The sequence below is a fragment of the Poromitra crassiceps genome (assembly GCF_964638095.1).
Source record: "Poromitra crassiceps genome assembly, chromosome: 4".
In the NCBI taxonomy this organism is placed as follows: domain Eukaryota; kingdom Metazoa; phylum Chordata; class Actinopteri; order Beryciformes; family Melamphaidae; genus Poromitra; species Poromitra crassiceps.
In genome coordinates, this window is record NC_139626.1 from 32,626,142 (window position 1) to 32,639,553 (window position 13,412).

A 13,412-nucleotide genomic window follows, 5' to 3' on the forward strand; every position below is an offset into this window, starting at 1 on the left:
GTGTGTGTGTGTGTGTGTGTGTGTGTGTGTGTGTGTGTGTGTGTGTGTGTGTGTGTGTGTGTGTGTGTGTGTGTGTGTGTGCGTGCGTGCGTGCGTGTGTGCATTTGAAAGCTGTAGGTGACGTCAGAACTGGAAAACGAAACCAGGGAAGTGCTGGAGTTTCCCAAGACAGCTGCAGCTTCTGGCTCTGTTATTTAAAAGCGTTCCCTCGATGACAGTTTGTCACACAGATTCAGTTTGTACGTCACGTTCCATTGTGTGACTTTTAGCACTGACAACGACCCGCGTCTGCGACTCATAAACGGACCTGCTGGACTGGGAGTTGCCTCGTCAACGTCAGGTAGCAAACGCATTTTTTTTATATGAGTGAGTGACTGAGTGAATTAAAATGTCACACGGTTTTCATAGTTTCTGCGACGTTACTCTAAACTGTAGCATGCAACAAACGTATCGTTTTGATCGTTTACTCTTTGCAAAACAAACATTCAGCTTACCTTATCATGACTGAACAGTTTACCATCTTCAGCACTTTCTGCTACTTTTACGACGCTCATTGCAAGTCACTGGATCAGTAAAGGAGTAAAGTCTAAAATGAATATGACTATTTAGCTATTTAGATTAATGTAGCCAAACTAAAGCGGAAAAAGTTGGTTGGTTTTTGATGGTCTGCATGTTCAGTCCCCGACAGCATGTGTAGCATTGAATCAAAAGGCACAACAGACTTGTTATACTTTGTGTAGGACTTGATCACTGTAAAGTGTAAACTGTGTTTTTCTGAATATTCAGAGTGAACTGAATAGTGTTTGTCCAGCTCATTGAGATATAATATGTCTTTATAAGTCGATGGTCCAGCTCTGCAGCTCTTTTAAGGGTGTGTGGGTGTGCGGTGTTGGGGAGTAGTGAACTACATCATGTAGTTCAACTACGTAGTAACTACATTTTGCAGTAGCTTGCTGGTAGTTTACTCGTATTTGCGTAGTGAGCCAAGCAGTTAAACTACGTTTTGGTCATTTTTGTGTAGTTCACCTACTCAAACTACAATTTTGGGCAATAAAATGAAAGGAATGTATACCGGTATATTTTTATTTTATTTTACCATTACTGTTGAACCAGAACCCCCTTTGACAGGACTGCTAATGTTTCTTTCGTCCTGATCGCTTTGAAGGCACCTTAGACTGTGAAGTCAGCCAGGATCCCATTAATGTTACTGTAGGCTACTTCTTGACACAGCCTACGCTGCCTCTGATTGGCTTGCCCTGAGATTCTTACCCTAACCTTAACCAATCCTAGTCAAGTCTTTACTGTTTATTTGTCTGATAAAACCAAACCCAGAAGAACCCACATTTGTTTACAACAACAAAAATATAACATTGAATAATTGGGTGTCAACTACTGCAATAAACTCAATTGAGAGGCATATTTTTGATGGAATGTGACTTTTTTGTAGGCTATTATATTTAATTTCATATATCACACATGCCTACATTGTCAATTTAATGCTCTTTTTTTTTACAAAGTAGTTTGAACTACGTTTTCTGCGTAGCTTGTAGTTTCCTAAACTACATTTCCTCCAGGGTAGCTTTGCTGTAGTTTCAACTACTTCCATGGTGAAGTAGTTGGTAGCTTCCTAAGCTATGCTTTCAAAGTAGCTTCCCCAACACTGTGGGTCTGTGTGAGCTGAACTAATCATTGTTCTATCTAAAAAGGCATAATGATCTATGGCTGATATTAAATTGAGGTGTGGTGAGGGCGGTGAAAGAATTGTGTGTTTTACTTTGAAGTCCATGGTGCACCTGCAGCGGAATCCACATGCCGATCAGATGATGTTTGTTTCTGGTGTTTTGGAGCAGGCTGTAGGGATGTCTCACTCCAAGCCCCTGCTCATACCCTGGCTCCGGGGGCAGATTGATAGCAGGAGATACCCGGGGGTCGACTGGACCAACCCGGAGCACACTCACTTCTCCATCCCATGGAAACACGCTCTGAGGCAGGACTCCTCCAGCGTGGATGTGCTCATCTTCAAGGTACATTCAGTGTCATGCAGGGTCATCATTAAAACGCATCGTCATGGTAGTATTTTCTCTGACAGTACTATGTACTAGTATATACTGTACTATGTAATGCTGCTACTGTAGTAGCAAAGCAATCACGTCATCATCACCATTACACATGGATACTTTGTGTTCATGGTCTTCTGTTCTCACACAGGGAAAATGCAGGTGCAAAGAAGCAAATTAACTACCCGTTTCCCATACATGAAGGAGTATAGGCTATTGTAATATTTAAAGAGGAAATAGTCATTTCTTTTTTGTCATTTTGATGTTTGTGCATACAATGCAGACTTTAACAATAGAATATAAAAAGAAAGTATTCATGTAAATATTGTACACTTCTTGGCGAGATGCTTTGGCCTTCTATCGGCTATATATTGTAGTATTTGCGAAACAACTCAACAAATCCCAAATCTATTTGGACATTTTACAGTTTGATGATTCTTCTTTGTCCTGTACATGACCTCCCCTGTATTGAGAAACAAATATGCTGTGTTTCCTTGAGTCTACCTGTCATGCATGCAGACCTGTATACGGTGTACTCAGACACAGAGGGATAGCAGCCTTCACCACAGTGCCCCCTACAGCCGGTCCTCCATGCATGCAGACTTGTATATTGGCCCATTTCCACCGCAGGTAGTAGCGCGATCCCGCTCCGCTCGACTCGATAAATGGTCTCATTCCACCGGTAAAAACCGTCCCAGCCCGGGTTGAGTTGGGGTTGAGTCGTGCTACTTTTCGTCCCTGCTTCGTTGGGGTTCTAGGGCTGCGAACCCGGTACCATACGGTGACGTGAAAACATTGTTGACGACTGATTGGTCAGGCAGAATCGTGTTTACTCTGTCGATCTACTGACTGTCAATGCAATGCTGCATACCAGTTTAGTGGGCTTACCTTCTCTTCTGTTATGTTATTTCCATCAGTCTTTTGTGTTGCTGCCTTCGCCTCTGGTGAAATAAAATTGTGGCGGTGGTTTCCAATTGTTTTGAGAGAAAAAGTGCTGCTGCTCAGGAAGCCCTTGTAGTTGAGTGCAGCGCTCCGCTAGGCCGCAGGCGGGTCTTTGGTGAAGCCGCGGTCTTGCCTGGTGAGAGGCCGCCGGGGTAGAGGCTTCACTCTAGCGCCTCTCCCGTCCCCGCGCAGCGCATGCATGTGAGTTTGACTAACAACAAAGTGATATCCATTCTCCTGGCCGATTGTCACTTTTGCCCATGTTTCATCCGGCCCGCGAGATGTTTTGGAATATATAAAAATAAAAAATAAAAATTAATAATTATTATTATTATTAAATTCGCACCCCATTATCATGAACTACGTGTGGCTAATAAGCAAGCTAAGAGTTCATTCATAAGTTAATTAACCTGCACTACAAGGAACTATGTCAGTAGGTCATCAGGTGTAAACAAAGCCGCCATGATGCCACGCTGGAATTGAATCGCGCATTCGGCTACCTACCAAAAAACAAAGGAATCAACAAGATGCTGTCGAAAAAGAGAAAGGTTGACACGGAATGCAGGCAGTTTCAAGAGAAATGGAAAGAGCAGTATTTCTTTTGTGAAGTAAATGGGTAAATGAGTCAAATTGATTTTAGTAAAAAAAAAAATCCGGCCCCCATGAGGTCTCAGTTGAACAAATCCGGCCCTCTACCTAATATGAGTCTGACACCCCTGCGTAGGTCATTTAGAGGCACCAGTATTTCATAAACAGTTTAAAAGTTCTGTGGATGGATTTAATTGTAACGTTATGTTATAGCCTACTTCGGCTATAGGCGGAGGACAGATATGGGCGGCTTTAGCTCAGGAGGTAGAGCGGGTCGGCCAATGACGCAAGGGTTGGCGGTTCGATCCCCACTCCCTCCCAGCTGCTGTCGTTGTGTCCTTGGGCAAGACACTTAACCCTCCTTGCTCCTGATGGTGTGTAGGCACCCTGCGTGGCAGCCTGCCGCCATCGGTGTATGAATGGGTGAATGTAGACTACCTACTGATTGTAAAGCGCTTTGGATAAAAGCGCTATATAAATGCAGGCCATTTACCATATGCGGTCGCTATGACGACCAGCTGTGGGCGGGGGCAGATGATCGGCGGTCGAAGCAGAACATCCACCGGGCCGAAACGAGTAGAGCCGATTGGTGACGAGCTGTGCAGGGCAGTAAAATGTGGTGGAAATGAGCCATATGGTGTGTACTCAGACAACCCGCGGGCAGGTTTCATCCGGCCCGCGAGATGTTTTGGAATATAAAAAATAAATAAATAAATAATAATAATAATTATTATTATTATTAAATTCGCACCCCATTATCATGAACTACGTGTGGCTAATAAGCAAGCTAAGAGTTCATTCATAAGTTAATTAACCTGCACTACAAGGAACTATGTCAGTAGGTCATCAGGTGTAAACAAAGCCGCCATGATGCCACGCTGGAATTGAATCGCGCATTCGGCTACCTACCAAAAAACAAAGGAATCAACAAGATGCTGTCGAAAAAGAGAAAGGTTGACACGGAATGCAGGCAGTTTCAAGAGAAATGGAAAGAGCAGTATTTCTTTTGTGAAGTAAATGGGTAAATGAGTCAAATTGATTTTAGTAAAAAAAAAAATCCGGCCCCCATGAGGTCTCAGTTGAACAAATCCGGCCCTCTACCTAATATGAGTCTGACACCCCTGCGTAGGTCATTTAGAGGCACCAGTATTTCATAAACAGTTTAAAAGTTCTGTGGGTGGATTTAATTGTAACGTTATGTTATAGCCTACTTCGGCTATAGGCGGAGGACAGATATGCGGTCGCTATGACGACCAGCTGTGGGCGGGGGCAGATGATCGGCGGTCGAAGCAGAACATCCACCGGGCCGAAACGAGTAGAGCCGATTGGTGACGAGCTGTGCAGGGCAGTAAAATGTGGTGGAAATGAGCCATATGGTGTGTACTCAGACACAGTCTTGGTCCTGTCTTTCCCCCATAGGCCTGGGCAGAGGTGAGTGGAGGCGGCAGGGCTAACGGCGACCCGTCCGTCTGGAAGAGGAACTTCCGCAGCGCCCTCCGAGCCAAAGGCTTCAAAATGTTATCCGACAAGAAGAACGATGCCGCGGACCCACACAAAGTGTTCTGCTGGCCGGACGAGGTGCCCTCAGGAGGTGAGGAACCATCCGGACATCCATAGACAGACAGCCTCCTGTTGGGCTTTTAAGATAGTGGACAACATGCAAGTTAAAGGGAACCCCCCCAACTTCCCCATCACCATCAACTTGTGACTATACACAGCATAGATTGTAAAACAAGATGGACGTAGTAGTGAGTGTGACATCACCCATAGGTTTCTGAAAGGTCATTTTGAAGTATAAACATTGGGTTTACGATCGCCGTCATTTTGACATTTTTTGGAGCCAGAGCAGCCAAAGCGAGATGGAGAAGTGTCCACAGCTCTGCCTGCTATTGGCCCGTAATCAGCGACCTGTCGATCATTGGACAGGCGAGCTGTCAATCCAGAGGAAAACAACCTGTTTTATATGCATTATGTCCCATTAATGACATTAATTAGCTATTGAGACCATAACATCTTTATTATTTATTGACTTCATATTTTGAGTGGGAAGTTGTGTTGTGGTCCCATTGACTTGGATTTTAGTTTTTAGTTTTTAAATTATTTTTTTTCCATTGACTTGGAGTTGGTCGGGCTTGCAATGGAATGAATACCAGTCAGGAAAATAAATGCAGTTTTATTTGACTAGGAATCTCGTGTGCTATGCGCGCTCGATTCCTAGGGTGGAGACGCGAGATGATGCGCCATGGCTGCAGTTATGGAAATTGTCCGCTCTGCAGGCTCCCAAAATCGTGACTGACAGACAGACAGACGTACAGACACCGCCCAGGCGCCCCCCCCACCTAGGCACAATCGTGCAACTGTGCGCCATCGGCTCATAATACTACATCACAGTTGCTCGAGTGACATCACTGATGGCATCACAATTGCTCGAGTGACATCACTGATAACACAATTACTCAAGTGACATCACTGATGACATCACAATTGCTCAAGTGACATCACTGATGACATCATGACTGATGACATCACAATCGTGACAGACAGACACCACTTAGCCAATTTTCACACAAAAAAAAGCGGGATTGTAAAAAAAACAAGGACAACTTCAGCCCAGGACCACGTGCGTCATGTAGCAACCAGGCGACCTCATGCAGCACAAGCCCATTCAAAGAAACTACATCTTCAACAGCCATAGTTTGGCCGATTTAAAGATGTTGTCGATATCTTCAATCTCTGGCAGATGTTCAGCTCTGTAACACTGGAACAGAACCATCACCAAGGCAACGACAGAACATACGCAGAACTTCTCAACAGAATCCGTTTCAGAGAAAAACATGAGGACCTTCTTAATGAAGACTTGGCCCTCTTACAGTCAAGTCGAAATACTTGGAGACCTCTTTTTTCTTTTTTGCTGTTTCCTGTTCCAGGGATGCAAAGTCATGGATACCAGGCCAGACACAAAATTATCACTTAAGTGCCCTATTTTGGGCTGACTATGTCCATATTTGGTCGATAGTTGCCCTATTAGGTAGTAATTATCTTCTTCTTCCATTGTGACATCATCAGTGATGTCATAAATCCCTCTCTACTCACGCATTGTGACATAATCAGTGATGTCATAAATCCCTCACTTGTGACATCATCAGTGATGTTATAAATCCTCCCCTGTTGGTGGTATAAGACCAGCAGATAACCCCAGTGCCAGACAGTCATCAGAAGGAGAAGACGAGATTCTAAGAAGTGGCTAGATATCTAGATATCTCAGTGGCTACATATGTCTGCTCCCAGCTGGCTCACTGAAGAGGATTTTCTATGTGCCATCTGTCTGGATGTGTTCACTGACCCAGTCTCCACACCATGTGGACACAACTTCTGCAAAGACTGTATCACTCGGCACTGGGATGTTAGTGTCCATTGCCAGTGTCCCATGTGTAATACGATTTTCGACATCAAACCTAATCTGTGTGTCAATACTTTCATATCTGAGATGGTCGCTCAGTTCAGAAAGGCAGTGGAGATCAAACACCCAGTAGAGCTCAGCAAGGATGATGCAGACAGAGAGATGGCAGCCTTCGCCACAGCGCCCCCTACAGCCGGTCCTCCAGCCTTTACGCCAACGCTCCTGCATTCGGTTCTCCGTCCTGCACCACAGCGCCCCCTACAGCCGCTCCTCCAGGTGCTCCAGCCTTCACCACAGTGCCCTCCCCTTCGGCCCCTTCATTCCTCCCCCTCGACCCTCCATCCCTCAGCTGGGGCTTCTGGCACCGGGATGCCAGCGCCCCCCGCAGCCTGCGTCCAGCAACTTCATCCCGAACCTTCGGCCACTTCATCGCTCCCATTTCATTTTCAAAATAACAAAAATAGAAAAGGTGGTTTTCTGGACATAAGGACAGAGTATTTTCTGTTTTGTATCTGTTAGCTCTGCTGCTGTGATGTAATGCCCAGTTGGATATAAAAATTCAAATAAAAAATATCTGGTTCACAGACTCCCAGTAATCGTCTGTCTGCTTCCCATAAGTGTCAATGCAGCAGCTGCAGGCTTTCTGTGTGGCAGAACATAGAATCAAGCTTCTCTGCTTTTAGGAGAGAGCTGCTCACACCTGATGACAACGAGCTCCAAATAATTATTTGTCTTGTCTAGTAAATAAACAGTTGTACGGATAGCTTTATCTTGATTAAGGTCCAGCACCAGAGAAAGACTTGGAAGTGCGTAGTGCTCTTTCCCTAGTGAGACAGCTTTCTCATGCTCACAAATAACTGATTGGACTATTCTTGGAATCATGTATAATTAATGGTTAATTCTTCAGCTGATGTCATTCTCCGTTATTACAGTCTCTTTCCATCTTGAATTAAAAAGTGTATCTAGATTTGACCTACCTGTATTTATAACTAGTAAAAAATGCATCCACATAGAATCATATTGCTCTTCCCCTTCCAAAATGCAAAATATGCATTGCCAGCTGACCACTATCTCTTGCAGTTAATGCAAAATTATTAATTTTGTGTTCTCACAGAATCTCACAGGATGGATGGAGGCTGTAACACGTCGTCCACCTTTTCTTTGACTGTGAACTCGTCTTCAATGATTCACTAGACATTGGTTGGTCTTATGTATTTCAGTACTATTGGATAAGGAAGACAGAAACCACATGTGTACATTGGATAAGGAAGACAGAAACCACATGTGTACATTGGATAAGGAAGACAGAAACCACATGTGTACATTGGATAAGGAAGACAGAAACCACGTGTACATTGGATAAGGAAGACAGAAACCACATGTGTACATTGGATAAGGAAGACAGAAACCACATGTGTACATTGGATAAGGAAGACAGAAACCACATGTGTACATTTGATAAGGAAGACAGAAACCACATCTGTACATTGGATAAGGAAGACAGAAACCACATGTGTACATTGGATAAGGAAGACAGAAACCACATGTGTACATTACATGTGTACATTATTGTTGTTCATCACCAAGTCCAACATTTTTATTGTAAAGGGGACACATCCAAAAATCAGCCAAAGTGCATGGCAGATGGCAGTTATTTCAATGTTTGTTTCTGCTTACATGTTGGTTGTGTGTGTTACATTCACACACCGGTACCAATGTGGGGAAATTAATCTCTGACCCCCTCCTGACCTGATGTGAATGATCAGATTACTATCCATCTTGAGCACACGTTGGATCCTTTTACTGAACATAATGGAGTTTTCTGTGGTTAACCTCTGTCTAGATCAAATCCATACTTACAAGATGCAAGTCAGTGCACAGATACACGTCGTAGATGAACAGGATGTGTTTTTGAGGAGGATCAATTAACAATACAGAGCTAGTAGCAGATACTAAGTGGGCTCTTTGCTTTCCCTCTCAAAGCGTGCTCTGCTGGGTCGCAGGACCAAGAGGAGCCTAATTTGTTGGAAGAGCCTTCCTTTCGTATTCAAGAAGTAAGTGGATGTGAAATACAGGGTTTAATATTGGGAGACGCCAACAGATGAAGTGTAATTATGTACTCAAATTATGAACTCACTCCAATACCTCTCTGATGTCTTAGAGCCAGGTTGTCCCATGTTTTGGTGAAGATATCTTTCTGCCAGATGAAATTTTTACAGGTAAGGCAGCCCCTGTCAGGATTATTGCAATTATTATTATTAATAATTATTATTATTGCTAATTTATTTCTTCTTAATATATAGAGTGGAGCACACCCAAAAAGTTTGAAGAGGTGCAGACTAATGTAAAGTCAAAGTAACATAAAGAAAAGAAGTCGCACACTCAAAATCTCCTCTGCTGTGTTTTAATGGTTACACCAACATGTTTCGGCGAAAGTGCCTGCACCCTGACGAAGGCACTTTCGCCGAAACATGTTGGTGTAACCATTAAAACACAGCAGAGGAGATTTTGAGTGTGCGACTTCTTTTCTTTATGTTAATTTATTTCTTCTTGTCATGAGGTTTTGTATCTGAAAAGGGTAATTGATTGCAAATGTTATCAGAAAGTGCAATCAACTGGATAATTGTGTGCGATGACGCCCTTTTCTTTTGTGTTTCTATATCAAGATCTGTCAGCAGAATCCACCATTGACCATGATATTCTGCAGGAGTGTCTGCAGGGACTGAACATTAAGCCTCAAGCAGGTACATCTATCAGCAGAGCTTTTCATTCCCGTCTCTGGTGAGACAGTAGCGGTATATCCAAGGTACTTTCCTAGACCTAGAAATCGTTATTCAGTTTCTCCAACTTCTCTATAGAGGGCATCGCTGGTTTGGAGGCTCCTCCTGAGCAACAACAACCCAGTCAGGGTGTGATTGGAGGACACGTGTTGCCTGAGCAACAGCAGCATCCAGTAGCATTCGAGGGTGCAGCCGGTGGAGTTGTGTTGCCTGAGCAACCAGCATGTCCAATAGATGGAGCTGTGGGAGGAGCCTGCGATCCACAGATGGTGGAGCAGTTCCGAGAAAGCATGTCCAGGACCATGGTTGGAGATCATTTCAGTAAGTCTGTGGATGGGACACCCATCATATTTTTGGATGTTGTAAATCCAATGCGGCATTTACCCAAACTCAAAAATGACAGTCTGTATCCCTTCCAAAATATTAACATTGACTCATACATGTTTTGCAAGCCATTCAAAATACTGTCATCTGTGTGCCAATGTGAATGATATCATCTCTGACTTACCACACAATGTGACTGAAAATGTATTTAAAGAGGAACACAGGAAAGAATGAGGCTTGCCCCCCCCCCCCCCCCCCCCCCTCCTCTTTCTGATTGGTCAGAGACTCAGTTCAGGGTGTCGGTGTACTACAGAGGGATGATGGTGTCTGAGCAGCTGATTGAGAATGAAGCTGGATTCCGCCTAGTCTACAGGTAACAACACTACAGTAAACCACAGACTAGGGCTGGACACTAATTCAATATTATCGTTTATCGTCTTTCAGTGGAATCATATGGTGATGATATGAAGATATTTTAATATCGTGACACGCATGTCTGCTGTCTAAATTGACGATGACAAGCAAATTTTACTTCATAGAATCAGGTATGGTAGGAATATTATTTGAATATTTCTGTTTCGTTTGACATCACACATTGAGCACAGCGGTAGTTCAGGCAGGCCACGGATGTCAAGCCCAACTTAAACCCAGCCCACAGTTGATTAGGAGATGATCTCAAACCCAGCCCACATCAGCTGACTGCTTAGCTGATGCATTCAATTGGCTCAACTCAAACAGGGCACCCTCTTTAATTCTGCTCCAGTCTGCTGCCTAACATGGCTGCCTCATCTGCAAGCTGTTTGCAACCCACCTCCTCCCCAGCTCCTCCTTTCATGCTGTGTCTGACTTAAAACAATGTCATTTCTGTTGTCATTGTTGCTTGCTCTGTTCTGTACCTGGGGGTGTTTTGTTGCTCTCCTTGCATTAAGGCTATTCCATGTTGCTCATGGAGGGGCAAGGAGCTCCCAGAATCTGCTGCTGCCGCTCTCCCTGCCTTAGGCTTTCCATGTATGCGCATGGAAGGGCAGGGAGCCTCCAGAACAGAGCCATACCGCCAAATATAACTCATGCTAATAAAAGCTTTAAATTGATCTAAGTAGTCTTGTGTTTTTAACTAAAGTGGTCACTCCTGACTGAACTAACATTAAGATTCGGTTCAATGAGGTGAACATTCATTTGATTATTTAACATGACTTTGCGTACATGAACATCGTGTGATATATTGATATCGGGGGGAAAAATCCTTCTGATTTTTATGATATTGATTTCAACCATATCGTCCAGCCCTACCACAGACCAAAGAAAGGCCATTATCCCTCGTTAAGCTTCAGCAATCAGCACGTTGCTCAGGACTCTGCCAGACATGTAACCAGCTACGGTATATAAATGTGAATCTTTTCTAAATGCAGTCATATTGTCTCAACATTAGGCCTGAACTCACCCAGCCGGTCCTGGATCGTGACACGGGCCTGTCTGTGCTAACCCTGCCGAGCCCCGGGGACATGCTAGACATGACTCAGGCCAAACTGACCCAGCGCATCCTGGACAACGTGGGAGACGGTCTGGAGGTGGGGGTGTCCGGCCCCGTCGTCTACGGCCGGCGCCTGGGTGAAAGCCACGTTTTTTGGAGCCTCTGCAAGTTTGACCACAGCAGACGTCCGCAGGAAGTGTCCAAACTGGAGCCTCAGCCTCTTTATCTGTTCAAGGACTTTGTGCGAGGTGAGAGGAATATATAATAGACCCTTTTCCACGGAGGCCATTTTGTGTTGAAAAGGCAACTTTACCACCCTCATTAGTGTTTTGCTTGCACCTGTGTTTACCCTGCCTTTTCGACACAAAATGGTATCTATGAAAAGGGTCTATAACGGAACTCTGGGGTTTGTGCATTTGTTAATGTACACGAGCAGTATCATGTCAGATTGGCAGTGGTGGCAAGAGTACTAGAATGCCTACTCAAGTAGAACCAGTTACTTTGAATGAGAATGTTGTTACATGTGATTTTTTTCCCAATTCTAAAAGGGCAGAGTACAGAGTTCAAACTAGACTTTCTTAATTGGAAAATCACACGATAAAGCACAAACCGAAGTAAAACCAGATTATTACTCTTCTCAGCTGACTGACCATTCACTCTGAATGGCAACACAATTTGTTTATTTACGTAGGTCCATTTTCTGTTTCTTATGGAGAGACGCAAAATGTGTAGCTACTTTGTAACGAATCTGATTTAAGTAAACCTGTAAATAAAAGTGAAATACTCAAAAAAAGTACAAGTACACAAAAGAGCGCCTCAGTTACAGTAAGGTGGGTAAATGTAATGTGGATTGAGATGGCTCTCCTGTGCCTGTAGGAATACGGGACTTCATTAGTGGGAAAGAATGTCCCTCCTGTTCACTGTTCTTCTGTCTGGGGGAGAAGTGGCCTGACCCAGAGAACAGGGCGTGGGCGAAGAAACTCATCATGGTGGAGGTGAGGAAAACTTTGGATTAAAATGCAGAGACAGGGTGTTGAGCTCAAAGCAATATTTCACTTTGTCAGATAATTTTTTTCCAGTTTTTTTTTTCTGAAGGCCGGTGGTGACAGTGGTTCCCTCAGGTGTTAGAAGTTTCTATAGAATTACACCTGCTGAGAAGTGCAAAAGTTACTTTAAGAAACTAAGACTGCTCACAATGTTCACAGCTTCTTCCAAACTCACGTTTCGTCCCCTACTCTCAGGTGGTCCTGACATCACTCGAGATACTCAAGTTGCTGGCTGTTGGAGGTGGCGCCTCCTCCCTGCAGTCTGTGGAACTGCAGCTTTCCCTAGAGGAGATGATGGAGTTGTGTTGAAGGTCTCTGAAGTGTACTATTAATGTCTAGAGTGTTTTTAGGAGCCTTTCCCCTTCCATTGAACTTGTAATGGGTCATGTTTACATGCTTTATGAGTATTTAATCTGTGGTTCAGCACCTGAGATAAATTAATAATGTTAATAGCTACATTGCTAAAGTGCTGTAAAATAAAAGGAACAAAAGAAATACATTGAGTAGCATTTCACAACTTTATTTACATATTTTCTGATCATTTGTTACCATGACAATCAAATCCCATTCAGGAACAATTTATCATTTAATTCTTCTGATTTTATTGCTGCTCTACTTTATAAGTCTGAAAGAAATAAAGCAAACACACACAAAAACAGCATTTTATACTTGAACTTGTGTGTACTCAGTTTTAGGACTACATCACTTTCTTTCAATCATGAGAGACTAGAAGGAAAGTACGATAAACTTTAATGATAAAACAACACTTAGATTTGGCGAATGACTCCATGGAATGATGACGCT

General features: G+C 43.6%; 1 protein-coding gene across 1 annotated transcript; it reads left to right on the forward strand.

Moving 5' to 3' along the window:
* The first annotated feature begins 164 nt into the window (after positions 1-164).
* Positions 165-13,179, forward strand: LOC310774616 (interferon regulatory factor 3-like). Its single transcript, XM_083634711.1, has 11 exons — positions 165-340; positions 1,851-2,024; positions 5,007-5,178; positions 8,971-9,041; positions 9,149-9,206; positions 9,654-9,731; positions 9,846-10,088; positions 10,374-10,464; positions 11,521-11,810; positions 12,439-12,557; positions 12,804-13,179. The coding sequence occupies exons 2-11, from the start codon at positions 1,860-1,862 to the stop codon at positions 12,915-12,917; spliced, it is 1,401 nt and encodes a 466-aa protein (XP_083490837.1). The 5' UTR covers positions 165-340; positions 1,851-1,859; the 3' UTR covers positions 12,918-13,179.
* The last annotated feature ends 233 nt before the right edge of the window (positions 13,180-13,412 follow it).

What these genes read in the sequence shown, in the direction of transcription:
- LOC310774616 (XM_083634711.1), top strand. Translation starts at nt 1,860, where the DNA reads ATGTCTCACTCCAAGCCCCTGCTCATACCCTGGCTCCGGGGGCAGATT. An exon ending in GAACATTAAGCCTCAAGCAG is followed by an intron (nt 9,732 to 9,845) that starts GTACATCTATCA and finishes ACTTCTCTATAG; the next exon opens with AGGGCATCGCTGGTTTGGAG. An exon ending in CATGGTTGGAGATCATTTCA is followed by an intron (nt 10,089 to 10,373) that starts GTAAGTCTGTGG and finishes CTGATTGGTCAG; the next exon opens with AGACTCAGTTCAGGGTGTCG.